Raw genomic sequence first — 22,712 nt, 5'->3', positions numbered from 1 at the left:
TACCCCATTATGCAAAAATATTTCTATTTTAGAATATTCCACAAATTCGTAGTATTTTCCCAACCAAAAGATATACCATCATTAAATATCAGATTAATTGCACTCCAAAAAGGTCAAAATATTTGGATACTGAGAATTTTCTAGAGCTGGAAAGAGTAAGATTTACAAAATCATGCTAATGTTTCGTACTGAAAATTTTATTATTTGTTTTTCATGAATACTTCGCGTGAATATATGAATGTACTCTGTTGAAAATAATCTCATTTATCATACTTTTTCACAACCTCCAGAAGCTGTCTTAAACAGTGCAACTCAGCAAAAATGTTTGGTAGAGTAGGCTCATCCAACTGTATCTATACCTCTTCTGTGTGGAAACGCATAACCCCCCCTTCACATTTAACATACCCAACGGCAAACCCCTAACCAAAAAAATCATTCGACTTTACCAAATACGTGGTCAGTTTACAATTGGAGCTTTTAAGATACTTCTTTTCGGTTATCTCATTCGAAAGGACTGCCAAGTATTAGTATGAGGTAAATCGGCTTCAATCGTTTGTAGTATGAAGGATTTATTGATGATTTATAGATGATTTCCTTAAAGGAAATTTCTCATTTTCTTAATAGCCCAATGGAGTCCCTTTTTAAGAATGATTCTAAGCCAACTAGAAAGATTATTTTCACTGATAAAGGAAAGTGCTGATATTTCCAGTTCATCTGTTGGGATCTGAAAGTATTCCAGAGCCACAAATTCTTTTACCAGTAGAGTTACTCTATTTATCAGATTCATAATAAATATTTGTAAAGAAGAGAAATCCAAGAGTCAGGTTAATTTGGGTTTTTATCTAAACAATCAGGACACATCGAGGAAAAAGTGGATTATGGTTTTCAATTAAACTGAACGTTATAAACTATAAACGAAACGTCTAATTTGGTACTTCACATTGAAATGCAGATGTGTGTCAATTCCTGGAGACCATGTTGAGTGGAGATTGCACTAATTCGACGTTTCGTCGCACAGTTGCTATGAATTATGACATAATCGAGAGAAAGTCACTTCCTGGCAGGGCAAAAATGCGGCATCCCTAGGATCACACCAACCGCATATTCGTAGGATTGGAAGCTTCGAGGTTTAGGGGTTTGACAGTAATTATAGTATAAAGAGAAATTCTACTACGTTCTAAAGAAATCTTAAAAAGACGCTGCTGCGCCAGGTTGCAGCAGTGTGTAGGATTCTCACCCACTAAAACCACCCCCACTTCTCCGCCCATATCCTCGCGGGCTCTGGTTTACACCAGCGTGAATAAGTCACGCGTCCGTCGCGCTTTCCGAGCTCGTTCCAATTCCTTCACCTTCTCCTGTATCGCAGTTACTGTTCCGTTTATTACATTCCCGTTTGCTGCAGACATTAGCATCTCCTCCAGGAAATTATGGGGTTCGATAATTGCGTTGTGGGCATCGTTTAACCTCCTTCTTTCATTCGCGAATATCGGACAGTGGAACATAATATGCTCCGGGCCCAATCCAATCCGAAGCGATGCAAATACTTCCTGCATCCACCTTGTCCCTTCTGGAACTGCGTTAGGTGATAATTTTATTCTCCATGGTTGCGCTCGACCCATCTCTCAATACATGGGATCAGTGTATAGGTCCAGCGGTCCTTTTCAGAATTATCCCACCGTTGCTGCCATCTCTTGTACAGCTCTTTCCTAGTGGCTTTTTGGAAGCCCGCGATCACTTCGGCTGGATTCCCCTTTCATCTCCCGTAGAGATAGTGTGCGTCATTCGCCAGAAGATCAAAAGGTATACCGAACTTACCTTTCTCTGGTTCGCTCTGTTATCCAATGCATACACCTAAACAGAAGCCGCGTATAGCAGGGTAGATTTCACCACCCCTGCGATAAGCAGCCGGCGACTAAAGTTTGGCCCTCAAACATTAGGCATCATCCTTGCTAGAGATGAACTAGCCTTTGCTGCCTTTTCGCGCTCATAATCCAAGTGCCCCTTGAAACTCAACTTGACATCCATCATTACCCTCAGGTATCTAATGATCGATTTTGAAACGATCTCGGGATTACCAACGCGCATTTTGACAGTGTTGTTTTTCATGCGATTGGTAATAAGGACCACCTCCGTGTTATCTTCCGCCAGGTCCAATTTCACCATTTGGAGCCATGCTTTGATAGCATGAACGGTTTGACTTACATACAGCTCCACGTCCTGATGGTGTTCCGCAACTACTACTACCGCCAGGTCGTCTGCATAACCAATCAATGTAGCCTGCCTTGGCACACGAACGCCGAACACTCCGTCATACATTATGTTTCACAGCAGGGGCCCCAGTACCGAGCCTTGGAGAACACCGGCTGTCACAATATTCCTTCGGTCCGTCGTCCGTCTCGTACCAAAGAAGTCTCTCCGATGAGTAACTCTCGATTATTCGAGCTAAGTAACCAGGGACACCCAGTTTAGCCAGGGCGCCCTTAATACAACCCCAGCTGGCGGAATTAAAGGCATTCCTGACATCCAGCATTACCACCGCGCAGCACTTACCAGCGGCCGATGCCTTCCGGGCCAGGTGCTCGACCGTTGCAATGGTATCAACCGTGGATCCCGCTTACGAAACCCATACTGCCGTTCCGATAGACCACCCGTTAGCTCGACGAACGGAAGCAGCCTTGTTATATATCACCCTCTCCAACATCTTCCTGGGGCTTCGGAAGCAGAATCAACCTCTGCCCCTTCCACTGAGCGGGAAACATTTGTTCAACCACATGTGATTCAAATGTACTTATGAACCATGCAGGCCTGATTTTAGCAGCCAACTTCAAGGCTGTTCGGAATCCTGTCTAATCCAGGAGCCTTGTCTTCAAATCGTCCACAAATCCCCGCAGTTCCTCTTCGGTCAGACCACAAATTGTGAAGACGTCCTGTTGAACCATTGGCTGAGGTCCGCTTTCTTCTTGTTGTGGGAAAAGAGTTACGATTATTTTGAACAAGAGTCACAGGCACGTCACTTCTCCACGAATCCTGTTTATTACAACCTTGTAAGCAGCTTCCGACGGGTTCGTATTTACTTCAAGGCACAACTGATTATAGCAATTTCTCTCACTTTTCCATACAGCTTTCTTAAGACACCTTCGAAGATCATGGTATTCCCTCTCCAACTGCCGACGTTCTGCCTTCCCTCTGGTCCTTGCTAGCACACGCAATGCTCTAAACAGCGCGATTTGTTGGTTCCATCAGTAGTTTGGTTTCCTTCTGATTGAAATTGCGTCGCCGCATGAATTAGCATGCTTCGCTGTGGAACTAAATCAAAAAGGATCTTGTCTAACTTGTTTGATCTTGTTCAATATCATAGCCTATGCCTAGTACTTAAGTCTGCACATAATAAAAATTTGTCAAAGGATGTGAGAAGCTCAATATCCCTTTCAAAGAAACCCTAATTTTTTCTCGAGTGAGTTTCATTCCTGTTAATAAATGAATATTTAAACCCGATAGTTTAATTCGAAGGGCCTCAATGATTTCAGCGTTGGGGAGTAATAGTTCTGAATGCTGAATAAAGTTTTTAACGCAGATTGCAATACTTCCTACACTAACGCCTTCTCTGTTGTTTCTGTATATTTTAAACTCAGGGAAAATACAATTTGTCGGTGATATTTAGTAATTTTAAGTATATATCCACGAACCTTTTCAAAAAATCAAACATATGAGGCGGCGAAATTCACTTTATTAAACAGAGTTTTCGTCCGATGAGAACTTCATTGTTTATTATTATCAAATATCCATTTAGTTTGCAACTATTCACCATTATGTTTTATTTTATTTTTTCAGGTACAACACAAAGTTGGCACTATTGGCGCTTCCCAGTGTTATCTTTGAGCCACGATTTCGAGGTTCCATCAGGAATATAGTGTACGTCGATCAACCAGGGGTGTCACCACGGAGGCAGGAAATGAAGCAACCTAGGGATATTAAGGTAACTGCAGCTTTATGCTCGTGACTGTTGCTCTATTTTGTAATTCGAATTATTTTTTTTCGACAATTTAAATGTATCAATGTAGTTCATTTTTATCTGTACTCTTTCTATACTTTGCCCAATATGTCACTGGGTATATTTAAGTCCTATTCTGAAAGCTAGCTGTAGAGAGTCTCACACTAAGGGAAACTTCCATAAATTCATTGAAAAGTGTGCACTGTATCAAGGTATAAATCAATGATTCAAAAATTAAAAATTTCAATCCACGAAATGAAAATCATTTATAAAAATTATCGACGAGGCTCAAAGATCGACCCAATAATATTCTTAGGAAGAAAAGGGATAACAGAACCGAGGACCATTAACCTTACTTTTCTTGGCCCTCACAAGAGATGTTGTTACATAAATTTGTGATTACCAAGAAGTCTGGGAATGATCAACCAAATATCGAAGTAGACTATGTATTGTGTAAAACTGCGTTTAGATCTTTTGAACTTTGGTCCCTCGTACGGCATTACGAAAAATTCACTTAAACCGATTAACATAAAACCATAATTGGGAAAAATCGTATTCATGACTAAGATTACGATTAAGATTATAATCAGGAAGTGGGCATAATTTCATGATTACATGATTATAATCATGATTACAGACTATGATTATGACTGTAATCATGTAATCATATAATAGTGTAATCGTAATCACTGTAATCATAATCATGCAATCATATAAAATCATCATGCAATCATGACGAGCGCCGTTTGTGTTTCATGCAGCTGCTTATTTATTGGCTAGTTAACCTTTTAACTGAAACCAAATTTGTGGATTGGTGGCAATGAACAGGGGAACCAACAACTAGTTTGTTTATTATTCAGTCGGGTGTCAGAAAAATGTCTGTTTGGGGTTAATGTTTGTTCCAAATAAACCTTTGTGTCAGGCAATCGGGCAAAAATCTTTGCTTTATCCGAAACAGACATCGCCATCATGGAGAGGACAACCCGTGACGTACAACCTGCCTTCACCCATCTCGGGCAAGACAAAATGCATGGTAGCAACGTCAGCACCAAAAACCAACCAACCAACATCATCAAACCGAACTGGTCAAATGGAAAGAATAAAGATAGGAGACTACAACTTTGAAACCGTTGATAATTTCTCCTACACTTGCCAAGTTTATCTAGGGTCGAAAATCACAACCGATAACAGCTACGAAGATGAAATCCGCGCACGGTTATTGGCAGCCAACAGGGCCTATTTCAGCTTACAAAAACTGTTTCGCTCGAAACGTCTCACCATAGGGTCAAAGCTCTTACAGTACAAGACAATGATCTTGCCAGTCCTCATGTATTCCTCGGAAACTTTGAAAAATTGCGAATTCTTGGCCGCGTTTGAGAAAAGAATCCTCCGAAGAATGAGGATGGACGATGGACGCCTACGTAACGACGAAGTTTATAAGCGATGCCATGACCGTTAGGTTGTGGATAGAATCCGGCTCAATCCGTATTGATTGCCTGATATGCAATGATCGCGCAGGCCAGGACGCCAGACAGCTGTTAGATATATCGAATTGGCCGACCTCGGCGCAAAACCGGGGCGTCTAGAGTTCCTTATTAAAACAAGCCTTGACCAGATACTGGTTGTTGTGCCGTCGATGATGATGATGATTCGCAGTCTGTATGTCGTGTGAGGCAGGCAGAGACATTTGCCCATGCCAGATATAACTATATAATAGGAATTTTAATATGCATGTACTACATATACCTCAGGTAATATTCTGAGCGGGGGCTATCCTTAAATATAACAAATTAGATCATCCGGAAATTTAACTGGTGTACAAAAAGCGACCTAACAAATCAATTTTCAAAACTAGTACAAAAGTAGCCCCAACCCCTCTTCAACTCAATTCAAAATCGGCCTACAAACTGCATTTTTTGTAACTACTTTCATTTAATAATAATAATCGTTGGCACAACAATCCATATTGGATCAGGGCCTTGAAGTGTGTTAGAGCACTTCATTCAAGGCCGTAACGGTACACTACAGTAGACTGTAAGAGGCAATGTGGTCAGCATTGCGCTCGCCCGAGATTATTACCCTGATTCGACTCAGGTACTCATTCACAGCTGAGTCGACTGGTATCCGACATCAAATCACGATACAAATCCCACTGCCGCCAGCGAGATTTGAACCGCGACCTTCCGTACGACAGCCTTGTGCTCTAACCACTCAGCTATCCGGACACTATTTTCACTTTCATTTACTTTTACTATTATGAACAATCAGGTTGTGAATCTGGCCGTCCGCTCTACAAAAACCCCAAAAAGTGATCAGTACCTACCCAGGAATTTTACTTATCTTAGGTAATTAGATGCACTAGCCCTCTATCGATTCATTATTGCAAAAAAATCCATAACCATCACCAAGCACGGAAACCTTGAATAAAGAGTGTATTCGTATATTTCATCAGTATATTATCCCTTAAGTACTAGTGAGGGCATGTGCTGGGTCAATAATTAACGACTGTGACCATTTTACGCATCCTCAGATGCGGGGAGGAAAAGGGTAAGCGATAAAATGGGAAATATATTACTACCGGCTTAGTCCTCCTACTAAAGGGAGCGAATTTCTTTTCCTCCAAATAGTAGGAATAGAGCCTCATCGGGTTAGATTTCCATGCAATTCATAATGTCAATGTGAATGAATGTTGTTTTTAAAATTCGGGCACTAACTTAACACACCATATTTTGACACAAAATTGTAAAAAGAGGAAGAGGTGATCCCAGCTTCGCTACCCTCAATTGATTCCCGCTTCTATTTCCTTCCTAGACTCTGTCATTAAAAACCGTTCATTATGTTCTGTTAATTTTTGGAGTTATTCTCTAAAATTCTTCTGGAAGTTTCGAATCGCATTTTCGAATGCAGAAACTTCATGGGACATGTAACATAGCACGCCATAATCACATGCAAAATTAGGACACCCGCGATCGATAGGGAATTTCACGGATCGAGAAAAGCGTCTTCGCTTGTATGGACATGTAATTCGCGCTGATGAGAACTCACTTGCCAAGTTCGGTCTGAGCATTGAAGTCCATGGGGAACTACCTACTGGAATAACGATGGCTTGATATACTAAACGGTGTTTTGAGAACCTCTAGGCTCCATCTAAGCCAAGCTTATAACCGAAGAAAATGGCGCAAGCAATGAAGATGAGCCAACCTCGCTTCTGAACAGGGCAATGGCAGAAGAAGAGGGAAAAGAAGACTATCTTCACTTTCTATTTTAAGCGTAATGGTGTTTCACATTAGATGCTACTTAATCCGGTTATACCTACATCAAGCAGCTGTTATCAGTCACTCACATGAAGGGCTTTGTCTGCTCCCCCTCGAAGGACGTGTGGGCTCGCAGATAGCCACGCTATTACTTAGTTTTCGAAAACCCGAATGTTAGCCATCTCTAGTAATTATTATTCCGACATTTCAATGAATAGATCAGTGAAAACGTTAAACAATTTATACATCTGGGTGGCTTTGTTTTGACTGAGACCAGCAACGAAGTCAAAGTCTTTTAACGCTTTAACAGCGCTAATCTCACAATTCTTATTTGGCCCACAATCTAAAGTTCAGGTATCTCAGTACCAACATCAAGTTTTAGTTGTTTCTTTTCAATATTCTGGGTTCTGGGTTTCTATATGGGAGTAGTGAAAGTGACCGTCACTACTAGTAGAAAGTTCCAAACGTTCCTTAACTTATATTTACATCATTTCGTCGTGGCCCTTTGGCCTGATACAATATCGACCGTAGGTAGTCTGATTCAGAACTTTCAAAGACAATTTCCAAATTTTCCAAACAATTTCAGATTTTTCCAAACTGACTTCAGAATTTTCCTAGTCGACTTCAGAAATTTCCATTTCAAATTCAGACTTTTCCATTCCAAAATTAGAATTTTCCTTTGTAAATTCAGAATTTTTTCAATGTTCTACTATAAGGTTTTAAATCAATATTTTATCATTGGATAATGGATGGAGCTTATGCAGTGAGAAAAACCTGAGCTGCATATCAATTGTCTATCATCGTTTGCTTTCATGGTCTGAGAACAAATATAATCCTCAATCTTTGCCAAAGTAAGGTGTACATTTAAGTGAATCGATCATTCTAAATGACCTGAGGAAACCGGGAATAACCCTTCAAAAAGCAATTATCGAGGTTCATCGAATGAATTTTACTGAAAATCTTTGTAAAACCAAGAACTATCTCATGAATTTCATCGACTGGGTCCCGACAGAACAGGATGCACCGGGTTTCAATCTTCATCTTCCTAAAAAACAAGCTCGTTCCCAACGTGGCAATCTTACTATTCCAACCCTACCAATAGTTCGAGGAAGCAATACGACCCTCATAATAGTCATGAAAAACCAAAACCAGTCTATTTTACCATCATCACTGCCGGAAACTGTAATGCGATCCCTTTTAAAGAATCTTCGACGGAACTGCAAGAAAAAATGGAAAACCCAACGGCTCTGCACAGTTGGATTTAAATTTATATTCAAGTTTACAGTTTATAATATATTTTTGAAATAAGATTTTTTCTTAAATAACTAAAATTATTTCTTCTTCATTGACTTACAAAAAAATAAAAATTATGAATTATGTACACACCTGTCTCATAGAATCTCATCTTCATCCTTTAGTAGTTAAGGTGACTACCGACGAAGCGGCGAAATTAATTGCAGTCACAAGTGCATGATTCAATACCTAGAAGTCATGAAAAACAGTAAAGATTGCGGACATTACATTTTTTCCCAAACTATGAAAACATCCAATCACCCATTGGAGAGTGCCGTCTCCACGTACTCGAGGAGGGCAATCAGCCCCGTGTCTGCAAGGAACTCATTTGAAGTGGCTCTTGCCACGAAGCCTCACCGGAGATTATTTGGTATCTTAGGAACTGAGGTGGCCCTCTAAGAGGGATGTGCTTTCGGTCCGATTATTTGCGGTTGGCCCCTTGTAGGAGTTTCATGGTGCTTATGGTTATGCCTACATTGCGGGCCTTCTTCTGAGCAAACATGGAGTTGCGCTGTACAATGAGGGCGCCGTACCCCTTAGTTGCGCCAGAGCTGCTAGATCGGACCCGTATCTTCTGGTATCAATGACGATCCTGTACTCAGTATAAGCCAGTACCGCTATGCATGGCATGGCGGGGCTCGGCTTGTAGTCTCCAAGTCAAGAAGAGGACCGTATGATTATACCTATATGGCAGATACTCACGTTAAACCCCCAGGACCTTCATACCATGAAAACAAATAATGAGAGAAAATTGATGGGCAGCTTAGATTTATCCCACTGCGTAAGCTCCATCCTTACCCTGTGATAACATATTGGTATAAAACCTTATAATAGGACATTGGAAAAATTCTGAATTTGAAATGGAAAATTCTGATTTTGGAATAGAAATGTCTGAATTTGAAATGGAAAATTCTGAAATTAACTCGGAAAAGTTTGGAAAAATCTGAAAAAATGGCAAAGGATAGGCCACATATTATGAAAAAGCGAACGGTTGGTCATTTTTTCATTGGCATATGAGGGATCCTAAGTCCACATCTGCTTGATATATAGGACCGGAACAGATAGAGAGCAACTTACTCTCATTTTTTTGGGTATATAACTCAAATATTCAAAAATTAGAAAGAAAGACGACTAACAATTTCGTCCAGGGCACAGGCAACCCATCAGACGCTGCTTCACCTCCGCCCTGGTAGCAACGTGACCGAAAGCGGCATCAGATGAAATTGCTCCTTTTTAATTATGCCTATATTGAGTCACGCGGCTCCCAGGGCAGAGGTGAGGCAGCGCCTGATGAGTTGTTTTTGTCCTCGACGAGACCGTTAGTCGTCTTTCTCTCTACTTTTTCCAATAGATCAGTTTAGAAGCATGTGGCGCTGGACCGTGTAAGAGAACTGTCGACTTGTCGGGAACTCAAAGGAAGAAACTGAAACGCTTTTATACGTACGCCTGTTTGTTATATTGTTGCAAATTCAATTGGTTCTCCGAAAAACATCACTAAGCAATTGATTACATCAGACATTTTGTTCCACGTGCGATGAATTTCGATCTGTGATCAAGGTCTAATACAGAATTCATTCTTTGATTAAAAATTCGCCTACCTGGCAATCATGAGTTACCTGGGATTTTTGTGATAATTCATTCGAGTTCCCACAATTATTTTGAAGTAAATGAATAGCATGGATGGTGATATTGTTGTCCTCAAGGGGAAGCGGTTACATCTTAGAGACTAGCATGAAGTTGAAGCGAAACGGTCAGGCTAAATTATGAGATTTAACATTTTGTGCTCAGAAACATATTTCTGAGAACTGTTTAGCAATTCAAGCAAGTCAGTTCAAAATTTTGATTGAATTAAAATCTTTGACAGCTGCAAGGCAAACTTTCTGTCTGTATATTATCTTTCAATCAAAACAATTTTCAGAAAACAATCTGTTGCTTCTTGTTGACAAGCTATTTTCAATGGCTGTTTATTTTACGCGTGAATTTTAGGTAAAATTTTTTATTTAAATAAACAGACTCGACTTAGAGTAATACACTAATTATCCGTACCATTTTGAAAACAGATTTGTATAGAGGATTCCGTTGAATTAATTTTGTTAGGTATGGTATTCTGAGAAAAAAGGGCTTGGAATCCATGGGTCCCAGTTGTCAAAAGTACTTAGCAACCAACAGTTAATGACTCTATTTTCTCCCTAGGATATAAGTTTACTTTTCGAAAGACCCTTCCCATAAATTCTTCCGGGTTTTTACCTCCAGAAAAGTAGTGGAACTTTCCCTTTTCATAGGAACAATCTAAAGTGCATTTTGCAGATTATGATCACTTACCCGCACAGTGGTGTTATGACCTAACTTTCTTTTTAAATTTTTCCTTCATGCTTCGTACTTACTTCCTAACCCTTATTTCGTATAAATCCTATCGTTTACTTCATGTCACGATATTGTGCTCACCAAACCTCCTTCTTTCTGATACTAAATTTTCCAAAAATGCTACTCGTCTCAGAACAATTTGACCGATCTTGCACACCAACCAAACAGAGGGTGCGGAAGATTGGAAGATACAGCCCCCACTCATTGAAATATCCCTTACCTAGAGATATATAGACGGCTGCCAAGTAAATCGGGGAAACGGAACTTCAAAAGGTACTTGAATAATTCATGCCCATTGAAAACGCCTGGTCACTCGCTAAACGGTTAAAAATATACCATTAATATGTGATCAAACTAGAGAGTCGTTCCAGGCAATATGCTATGGTGAGAAAAGAGTAGCATTTACTTACTATCTGAAAGGTCGTTTGTATTTCATTTTCCAAGAATCACACCTTGAATTGAAAAAAAAAATGAAAAGCTACCAGGGGAGCGTATTCAGCGCTGTTGTGCGCCGTTTTGGTGCCAAAAACTCCTAAGACCATGACTGATGTGGTAGGAGAAGGGGGGTATAGTGTAGCTGGTTCAGATCTTCAGAGCCAGGCCGTGGCATTCACGAAGGAAAGCAGTTCTCCCACTCTGCAGCTAAAGATATATCTGAAGTCTTCAAAGAATGGTTTACCTAGTGTGCGTAGGTTGGCTCCAGTTAGTGCTGGGCAATCGCAATGGAAGTATCTCTTCTCCACTGTTTCGGTAATGCAAATGGCAGGGTCAGTACCGCGTCCGTAATGTTGCATTCATTTGCACGAGTCTGGAACAAGAGCTATCGCGACCGGGTTTTGTTATAGGCAGGCCAAACCCTCCTTAATTTAGCAGAGGTGGTGGACATTCACCATCTGAGTTGCAGGGCTTTTACGTAGTGCAAGCAGATTAACAGTCGCCGGCGGGACACAAACTGTTTCCATCAAAGGACTGTCAAGAACAAAGCCCCGTCTGGCCAATCGGTCAGCCCGTCCATTTCCCTCTATGTTTCTAAAGCCGGGAAACCAGATGAGGGAGACCTTGAACGTACTGCCCAGACTGCTCAGCGTGTTCCGGCACTTCCTCACCAGCCTGAATGATATCGCCTTAACGGCCGCTTGGCTGTCGGTCAGAGTTGCTATGTTACGCCTGGGTCTTAGATCATGCTCCAGCCATCGAAAGTATTGTCTGTACTTTTGCTTGGAATACATTGGTAAATCTTGAATCTTTGATCCGTGGAGAATACTTTATCATGGCCTTGCAATTACGACGGCGGTCTTCCACTTTGCCCCAGTTGGAAAGCCCATTTCTTCAGAAAGGTGCTCTTGGAGGCATAGACGGCAATAGAGACCTTCTTGCCATATTTAGCAGGCCAAGAGTTATTAAAGGCTGTTTAGAATGCCTTTTTCACCCTAAGAATCCCATCGTGTTTGTAGGGTAATAGCAGTGCATTCTTTTCCTGGCGGGAATACTTGCTTTAGGTCAACCTCGATCAGTGTTTCTTGTGCTGTGGAATAAATTATAATATTTGAAAAGCATTAGGCGAAGACGGCTTTACGGTCTCTTACCCGGTCAAAGCCAAATTGCCGGACGCTCGCGGCATAAAGAGCAAACTCTCCGGTACGCATATTGACTAGATCGGCACGACAGACGAACTGGAGTCAAAGGTTGGGGCTCTGGAAAAGGCGAATTTTAAAAGGTCAGTAAGATTCTGTCCAAGGAATATAGGAGCCCATCCTTCCTTAAAAAGTGCGAGGGCTCCTGGACGAAATCTTCTAGTGAAACCTTGGAGCTGCTGGTCCAAATGCACTTTCCCTACAGCGAGATGGATTGTGAGTCAGAGCCTTGCCTGGAGGGTTTGTAGCCACCCCAGTCACACGAGACCATCAAAATGGTAGTTACCGAGGATAAGTTAGGCTGGGCTATAAATAGTTTCTCCGCATATTAATCTCCGGGTCATGCTACAGATGCAGCAGGAAAAGGTTGTACGATGGCTTGTCGAAATTTATCGGAGCTGTATCTCTTCGCGATACGTGCCATAGTCTTCAAGACGCGTACGAGTGGTTTTCATACCGAAAGCGGGCAAACACGGCCATGAGCCCGCGAAGGAGTTTCGACCAATCAGCCTCACCATTTTCGTCTTGAAGACCCTAGAACGCGTCCTGGACATCCACTTAAAGGCCGTTATGGGCAGAACGCCTTTCTCTTAGTCCCAGCATGCCTACTTCATAGGCAAAATGACAGAAACTGCTCTCCACGAGATAATTGGCATGATTGAGTGGTCACCGCAGGACAAGCAGTATACCTTAGGTGCCTTTTTGGATGTTGACGGAGCATTCAACACCGTTAGTACCAACACCATCAAGAAAGCCATGACCAGTGTTGGATTGAAGGGGTATCTTACGCATTAGATTATATCCATGTTAAATACCAAGATAATCTAGTCGAATCTGGGAGGCAACCACTTGGCCAGAGCTGTGGACAGAGGCACGCCCCAAGGTGCTCCGGTTAATGGTGATGAATGTAATTCTGCGAATTTTGGACAGCATCGGTGTGAAGGTAGTGGTGTATACCGACGACTTGGTGATATTAGTTTCAGTTCCATCCATTATGAGCGATAACATGGAACGAGCATTACGAAAGGTGTACCTATGGGCTGCAAGATGCAGACCCGTATGAACCCAACCAAAACAGAAATGATGCTATTCACCACCACGACAAGGGTACCTGAATTCCACCTACCGCAGCTGAATGAACAACAGATTGGTTCTTTGTAATCCTCAATCGTAAGCAAAATTGATAATTGAGGATAGAACTGAGGGTTAAGAAGGCCTATATAGCCTTCTATGCCTGTAAGAGAACTTTTGCAAAGAAATGCGGTCTCCGGCCGAGGATGGTTATCTGGATGTACAGACTGTGATGCATCCAATCCTAATGTACGGCTCTATTGTATGATAGCAGGCTTTGAACAAAAAGCGCAATAAAACGAAACTAAATTGGATTCAAAAACCTCTTGTGCTGGTGCTGCCGGAGCGCTACAGTCCTGCCAGGTAGATTCTCTCAATGCACTCCTACATCTCCTCCCCCTAGACTTCTACCTCAAATACGTTGTAGCGTGCAGTGCTGCCAGACTACATGAGCCCGGATGCTACACACCGAAAGTCTATGGCCATAGCAACATCGTAGGCACAGTAATTCGGGAAATCTTAGCATTCCCAATTGACTATGCCACTTACAAACTGAACTTCACGAGAAACTTTGCTGCGGACTTTGCAACCAAGGCAGAGTGGAAGACCGGCGTAGTGTTGCAAGGCTATGACACAGTATTCTTCACCGACGGATCAAAGACGGTCTTGGAGTCGGTGTTGGGGTTTTCCCGATGCCACACAGTGTATCCGAGTCGTATGGTCTCTCAGGTTCGATCAGTGTATTCAAAGCAAAGGTAGTGGCGATACTAGAAGCCCGTCGATGGCAGATGATCCGAGCCCTAAGCGTAACATAGCCATTCTGACTGACAGCCAAGCGGCCATTAAGGCGTTGTACTCACCGACGACATCCTCCAGGCTGATGGAACAGTGCAGAAGGATGAACTTCCTTTGAGTTCTCGGTCATAGGAGTATAGAGGGGTTATGCTCTTGGCAGTCCTTTGGCGTGTACAGTTGGTATCTCGCTGGTGACTATCAATTGCGGAATTTACTCGCACTACTTAGTAGCCGCGGACCTCAGTTGGCGAAGGCTCAGCTAGTCAAGTAGGATTTGGTCCGCTTATAACAAAATCCGATCACGAGATCTTCTGTGCCAGACGTAAATGCATACAAGATTACAAGAACCATGCCATCAGGCTCGGCATACCCTACCCTTCGCATTGCCGAAACTGCAGAGAAATCTCCAGCTGCAGGGTGGAGAGCCGCTTTCCATCGTGAATGTCACGGGCTGCATCTGAAGATCTGAGCCGGCTGAACTATGCCTCCCTGCTCTCACAGCAGCAGTCATGGTGTTAAGAGTTTGTGTTATCAAAACAGCAAACCACAGCGCTAATGGGGCTTCTGATACCTACCTACCTACCTTAGCAAAAGAAGGTTCAAATTTCTCCTTATTCAGACCGAAACCAGCAATTGGGGTGTCAGCAGCATTGGCTAATGCTTCTATCAAAAACTGGGAACACGCTGCCCATAATGATAGCTGACAGAACCTTAATACTGCTCAACTCATCAAACTTTTCCTGTCAAAATCAGGCGCACATACGGGAACGCTTATCCTATCGAATAGTAAAAGTATTGTGGGCACTCTGAAAATCCATAATTCGCTACCAGGACATACGTTCAAAATAGGGATTCTCCAAGATGATACGTGTCCATCCTGTAACGAATGTAATATTTTCTATATAAGTGCCCCGCCTATGGACGTATCACACAGATTTTTGGTGCTGATGTGTGCAGCTGCAGCGAATAACATCACATCCACTAACGGAAATCCTGTGATACATAAACGAAGCCGGGATATTTCATTAGACGGGGAAATTGAGTAAAATGGACCATTAGGGTCTGAGTGCAGAGATTTTGCCTCTCCCCCACCTCAAATACACAGACATCGCAACCACAGATTTACTCTACCAATATCTGAACCGTGCATATAGTTGACCATAATGTCAGCATAGCAAAATCAATCAAACGAAGTAAAATGTAAGTAAATGAATAAATGAAAGTTGAAACAAAAATGTACTTTCAATTAAAGCCACTGAGTTTATAGATAATATTCAGGGCAAAGCAGCAGTTATAACTGCCTACGAACCCGATTTCATTTTCAAAAATAACCGCTACACTAAAGGGAATTTATTGTCTTTATTTGGTGGATTTTCAACAGTTATGGACCGGTGTGATATTCTGTGGATTGTACTACATACTTAAGTCGAAGGTCGTATCCAAAAAGCCCCGCTGGAACTTGACCCCCAACTCCTCCTTAAAAAGTTCATGCAACTTCGCAAGATGTGCGTTTTGACTATTATAATTGTACTGAAATAATTGAACTGTAAGAGAGTTTGAAGGATTCAAAAGCCACTTGGTCCATGTAGTCAAAATTTGAATATTACAAAAGGGACCCTTCCCCATAAATATCCATCTAAAAGTACGAATCATGAAGAAACTTTCAAATACTTTGCCCAGTCTGTGGGTCTCCGGTCAGAGCTCGAGGGGACTAAATAGTTAGTTGGTAACTTCTCAGTAGGTAGCTGTTGTGAGTCTTAGTACAAATGTGTTCCTTTTTCGTACGTTTACATACGAGTATTTCTAATATTATTGGCTACGGTGGGACCAGGTTAGAACGAAGTCCGCCTGAAGGTACTTATAACTTGATGTTATTGACAATTTAATAAATTTGGAAAATATATTTTAAAGACTTTTGTGAAGTGGAAAAATAGCTATTTCAAAGTGTCTAGACCAGAACCGGCTTCATGAGATGTCTAGACCAAAACCTCTCCATTAATAATTGTACATATGATGCGTATGTGTAGGCAAAGATAAAAATAGATGATGAAAAGCTTGAAATTGTCCTTAAGGACCAATTGAGACTTCAAAGGCTTCAGCTACAATCCAAAACTAAAGTGATATCCTATTTATAATGCATGTTTAGGCTCGTCAGTGAATCATTCGCTTGAATATATAATAGTATGTGAAATGAGTTTGATGTAGATTTTCGATCGAAACTCCTATCTTCTGCTAATTAGATACATACATAGTATGTTTTCCACCTAACATGCCCGTCAACTATTATCCTAAACATGTTACTGCGAAAATCCATTTCAAAAAACAGCTGATAAAGTAGATGTAATTAGGTTCTGAGTGTAACGATGAGATTATTCGCAAACAGTTTATCTTGCCCATTAAAATCTTATCCTTCTTTTTCCCTTTGCAAGCCAATGAGATTATCTGAAAATCTGCATAGAATGATTTTCAGCTTAGTCTCGTGTTATCGTGAAAACATTATAGACAAGTTGACTTTATCCGCTTGCAAAATAAACGCAAATTAGCCTTCCACTGAGAAGCGGAAATGGTGATGAGGGTTGTGTATAGTTGATGTTGTGATGCGCGATAATGTTCGACTAGGGTTACCGAAAATGTCGGAGAAGCCAGATAAAATCGATTATATCAAATTTTCATGACCTGGTACTTTGTTGGAAGCATTCCTAATCTTGTTCCACTTGAATTCGATTTTCTTATTCGCTCTTCTTAGAGGAATGTCTGCAATAATCCGAGCCGCTGAAATTCAACGCGAATGCTACTAACACAAGTCACAACTTTGCCTACCTCCTAAATTCAGTTTAAGGATCGACAGCACTGAGGGCACTCATACCTTCCATTTTAGCCGAATGCGAAATATTTTTTCCTTTTCGGTGTGCAAGAAAACGTTAAGATGTTGCCATGCTTAAAAATGACGATGGTATGGAATGAGGTATCTCCGACATGATATCTATGCAAATTGTTTCCAATAATCCTGAACAAGGACAGATCCATCTTTTGTATGCAAAGGATGTCAGCATTGGCGTCTCGTCGTAACCTTGTCCTCGACAGCGGAGCAGATGAAGATATAATCATCGAAACTCCTTCAGTTCTTCGGATGTTTGCTGCTTTCCCTGCTGGTTTTCTTCGTTGCTTTATGGAGTACGTAGTTGTTAGGACAGTCGTGTGCATGACATAAACTTCATTATCCAGTAACAAAATATCTACTTGGGGAGAAGGAAAAACCATCAGCTGAGGAGGAGCACGTCTTATTGCAGTATCTGAGTGTATCGCATATGGTGTGGAAAATTTTACATATTTTCCTTTGTAATGGAGTGATATATGAGACATGTTGCTAGTGTTGTCTTCAATTTTAATTTTATAAGACCTTCGTGCATGCTCTGGGGAAAACGTATCTAATGAACTTTCAATTTAAGGATTCTCGATTACTATTGAGGATTCTGTAAGAAACGAAACTGCATTGAAGTATGAATGTCGGTCTGTCTGCCTACACGTGATATTTGATTTCTTTGAAAATGGTGAAGCATAATGTCTTGATATTTAAAGTTCAAGCCATCGAATTTCAGTTACAGATTTATTTTATCCCAAAAATGACATATTGGTTGTGCATCCAATACATAGAATATTTTCAATTTAGATATGTAGTAAAACTAGATTATTTAGGGATTAATTAATCACTGAGTGAAGGATGAAAGGAAACTGTTCTCAACTCAAGAAACTAATCAATTATTGATGGTCGAAATTCAAATCATTCCAGTATCTTCTCGAATGGATTCAATATTAACATTTACCATATTTTGAAGATTAACTATTTTCCATATGATAAATGTGAGAGAAAGCGGAAAAACGCTCAATTGTAAAGTATCTAGCTTCCGATCCCAGGCTAATTTCGTATTCAAGGGGATTCCTCTACATCGTATGTGCCTTGAATTCATTATGCGCCTACTTGGTCGTAAGGACGACATTACATATTTCTTTTATTTTCAACAAGATTTACATTGGTTTCAGGTTCAATCAATTTTCTTACGTAAAACTCGCCCTTGTGATACATCTTCTTTCATCTCATTCTGCCTGATGAAATCCGTGAAAGTTACTTGAAAATCCTTGTCTTAAGCAAAACTGTCCTCAAGCTGGAACTGGAGCAACTGGAATATATGTACGTGAAGGTAGATACACGTTTGTGCTCATCAGTTATTGTCAAGTCCGGAATTAAATACGAATATTTTGGATAAGTAACTACATAGAGATGGCAGATATCCTTAACATCACACACATCTTTCTTGAAGATACTCACGTACTATATCTATAAAGTAGTTAGATTCCATATTTCTAAGCAATTAAATTCCGCATGTTCCCAATGTACTTTTTATGTTTTGGGAGGAAAACTGCTAACATATACACTTTGTGTTTGATAAGATCCCCTAGATGAAGGATAGTGCGTCCAGGATGCCTAAGCAGCATGGTTGCCACCTATATCACTCTGATAAAAGCTATTAGTTTCTTTGGAATGCATTATGAATGTTGGCTAAACGAAAACCAAGTGACTGAGGAGTACCTCCACGGGGTGGCACCGGGAAACGCTGTATCGCATTGGCTTGCCGGCCTTGATGCAGTAGGAGAATGCTCCAAGGCTTAATTCGGTCTGATCGCCCTGAGTCTGCACGGGGACTCATCTGAAGTAGCTTCGGCCACGAAACCTTACCATACTGTATACTGGTACCATGGAAACCGGGGTAGCCCCTGGACTCATATACTTCGGGACAATTCCTGTCGTATATGAGTACAGCTCGGTCGTTTGCGGTTGGCCCCCTAGTGGGAGCTTCATGGGGGTTTTTGGTGATGCTCAAGCGAGAAGAGACCTTCGGACCTCGGCGTGGTGTTGCGTTTCAACACGAGTGCCGTCCTCCTTAGTTCGGTAGAGATTTAGGTAGGTCTTGCATCCACCAGTATGAATGCTAAGCCATGCACATGGAGACGCTGTATCGCATTGGCTTGCCGGCAGTGATGCAGTAGGCGAATGCTCCAAAGGCCTAATTAGGGCGATCAGATCCAAGTTTGCACGGGGACTCAACTGAAGTATCAATATTCACGAAACCTTACCAGGGGTATACTGGTGCCATGGGAACAAGAATATTCACATACTTCAGGAAAATTCCTGTTATATGTGCGTTCAGTTCGGCTGTTGCGGTTGGCCCCCTAGTGGGATATTCATGCAGGTTGTGGTGACGTTCTAGTGAACAGAGACCTTAGGGCCTCGACGTGGTGTTGCGTTTCAACACGGGAGCGGTACTCCTTAATTCGGTAGAGATTTAGGTAGGTCTTGAATCTACCAGTATGCTGAGTCATTCACTCGGTATAGACTGGCAACGTTGTAGCTTGTTGCAATGGGGCTCTAATTGTGGTCACAAAATCAATCCGTGTCTTAAGAAGACCGTGGGATTAAGTCCCCAAGATAGGTACCCATGTAAAACCATAGAGACGAAACTGTGAATGCAACTGAAGTCGCGGAAGCAATAAACGAATGAAATCGCATCTGAGCTCTGGAAAGTGAAGAGCTGGCACCCAACACTGTGGCTTATTGAATTCTTCAATCGGGTTATTCAGGAAAGTAGAATACCATCTGACTGGCAGGAAAGTACCACAGTTCCAATATGGAGAAAGAAAAGTAGTCCAGCAGAATCTTCAAATTACTGTCCGATGCGGTTACTTTCCCATACCATGAAGATTTTTGAACGCATTCTTCACAGCCGTATTCGCGAAATCGTTGAAATAACCGTGAATCAAGCTGGATTTGTCAAAAACTGCGAAAATACTGATGCAATAAACGCCTCATGCAACACGTTCTCTCCCCCATGAAGCAGGAATAATCACTCTCAGCGGCAGTGACCTTCCCAGAACTGAGCGGTTTAAATATCTTAGCATAACGCTATCAGCCAATGGAGAACTATGTTATACAAACAGAACAGACTGCATAGAACTAATCAGGAGATGTCGCCTGCTGGACGTAGGACCCCGAAATTCTCCTCAAAAGCTTGAAAGACCGACACTACAGCTGCAGCTTTAGTTTGCTCGAAAAAGCTCATTTTCAGTCAAGAGTCAGTTGAAGGTATTTTACCGTTGGTTGTGACTAGATTATCAACTCCTCTAGCGATAAGGGAGGAAGGCTAAGAATTCTGTTTTTAATCAGTATGACTACTTTGATATTTTTCGAGTGCAAGATTGAAGCCATAAGCAGCTATTCATCCACTTATCCGTGGCATCAACATGCTAAGTCTGCTCCTGGTCGGCATTGCATCCAGCAACAAGCGCCGCGCCATCATCTGCATAACCGACCAGGCGTGAAGCTTCTTGCACGTCGAGTCTAAGTGGACTATCATAGGAAGTGTTCCAGTAGTGCTACCCTAGTATGGATCCCTGCGATGACCCTACCTGAGATGACCTAAATCATCCTCTGACCTTCTATCGTCTCATAGAGCAGGGGGTAGTTCCTCAGATAATCCCTCAGTATCCGTAAAAGATAACTCGGCTCATGGAAAGTATTGTCTAGTGTGCCTAGAATGTTTTTCCACGACTTGCATGATCAACTGTAGATCTCCAAAGCCGAACTGCCATGAGGATAAGTCTTCGGCAGCCCGTATCGCCTCAGCGAGTCTACTTCTGATGAGTTTTTCGAGCACTTTCCTGGTAGTGTCACGTATGCAAATTGGTCGGTAGGAAGACAGCAACTCAAGGTCGTCTTTCCCTTTGCTAATCAGCGTAAACCTCGGCAGCTTCCAACGAGAAGTGAAAAGTACTCTTTTAGGTAAGCATTGTATGCGCAAGCAGTAGGTCTGGCCAATGTTGGAGCAACAATTTGTACACCTCTGGCGGAATAACTGGCACCTTCTTGCTTCTGATAGAGAGGACTGCCTCTTTCAACTCTTTTTTAGATAAATAGGTTACAACCCTTCCATGACAAAACTCCTAGTGTTCACCTTCGCGACGTTCCACGCGCAGGAAGAGATTGTGTCAACCACCTCGAAGTCAATGCATTGAAGGTGGCTTGCCGAGGCACCATCTTCTTCAAGTCCACTCAACTACTGGCCTACGCTGAAGCTATTGACATTATGGGAAGAACAACCCGAGATATACAGTCTACCTTCATCCAGATTGAGCAGGCGGCGTGAGATCTCGGACTGCACATTAATGACGCCAAGACTATCAAGGGTTGAAAATCACAACCGATAACAGCTACGGCGATGAAATCCACGCACTGTTGTTGGCAGTCAACAGAGCCTATTTCAACTTACAAAAACTGATGCGCTCGAAAAATCTGACCATAGGGTCAAAGCTCTTACTGTACAAAACTATGATTTTGCCAGCTCTTATGTATTCCTCGGAGATCTGGGTTCTTCGCAAAAAAAAAAACTTCGAACTCTTGACCGCGTTCGAGAGAAGAATCGTCCGAAGGACGAATATATGAGGATGGACGATTCCGTAGGCTACATAACGACGAAATCTATAAGCGATACGAACGGAAAGTCTATTATGGCAATATCGACGATAGAAAAAGAAGACGAGGCAAATTCTGCCTGGGATGGAGGGATGATGTAGATCAGGGCCCCAGACAGCTTAGGGATATCGAATTGGTGGACCTCGGTGCAAAACCGGGTTGTCTGGAGTTCCTTATTAAGGCAGGCCTAGACCGGATAGCGGTTGTTGCGCCGTTGATGATGATGAAAGAGCGATGATCTGTATTCTATGGTACCAAATAGGTTTCGGTTTTATTGAGTTAATTTCGCTGGAGTACCGAGTTGGCATAGGACTATAAGTATTAAACAGTGCATTCAATACCAATATGTAAAAGACTATTGGATGAAATTAGCCATTAAGTTTCATCCCAGCAGCGTCTTGAACTTACTCATAAAATTACATTCAGACCATGAAGAGTTCTGTTTTCCGCTTCTCGCTACATACCCTTCGTTCCGCCTACGGGGATGGGAATCAAAGTTAAACTCTATCGGTTTGACATGAAAATCGCTTCATTTAGGGGCGCCATAACTTTATCAAGGGGAATGGCTGCGACGATTTCTTAACGGCATTTGAAAGAGGACTCTATTCTTCCTATTGCATACCCTCTTGATTCTCTCTCCTTGATAGGGTCCCCCCCCGCCCCCATTTTCGGGGTCCGTAACTTTCTACGGGGGGAGAGTGTGATGCTACGAGTTTTCGTCGGGTTTGAAGATGGGTGACCTCCTCCTTGCCATCCACAAAGGTTCGTTCTCTCCCGCGATGGGG

General features: G+C 41.9%; 1 protein-coding gene across 4 annotated transcripts in view; it reads left to right on the top strand.

The window, feature by feature from the left end:
• The window catches only part of LOC119650608 (neurexin-1), a 371,754-nt gene that overhangs the window by 113,970 nt on the left and 235,072 nt on the right, over nucleotides 1–22,712 (top strand). For all 4 annotated transcript variants that reach the window (XM_038053478.1, XM_038053477.1, XM_038053476.1 and 1 more), the window contains exon 3: nucleotides 3,832–3,976. In XM_038053478.1, the coding sequence (XP_037909406.1) occupies nucleotides 3,832–3,976 (145 nt within the window). The remainder of the gene's footprint in view (nucleotides 1–3,831; nucleotides 3,977–22,712) is intronic.

This window comes from Hermetia illucens, chromosome 3 (genome assembly GCF_905115235.1).
Source record: "Hermetia illucens chromosome 3, iHerIll2.2.curated.20191125, whole genome shotgun sequence".
In the NCBI taxonomy this organism is placed as follows: domain Eukaryota; kingdom Metazoa; phylum Arthropoda; class Insecta; order Diptera; family Stratiomyidae; genus Hermetia; species Hermetia illucens.
Note: the sequence above shows the minus strand (reverse complement) of the source record. Positions and strands in the feature narration are given on the sequence as shown.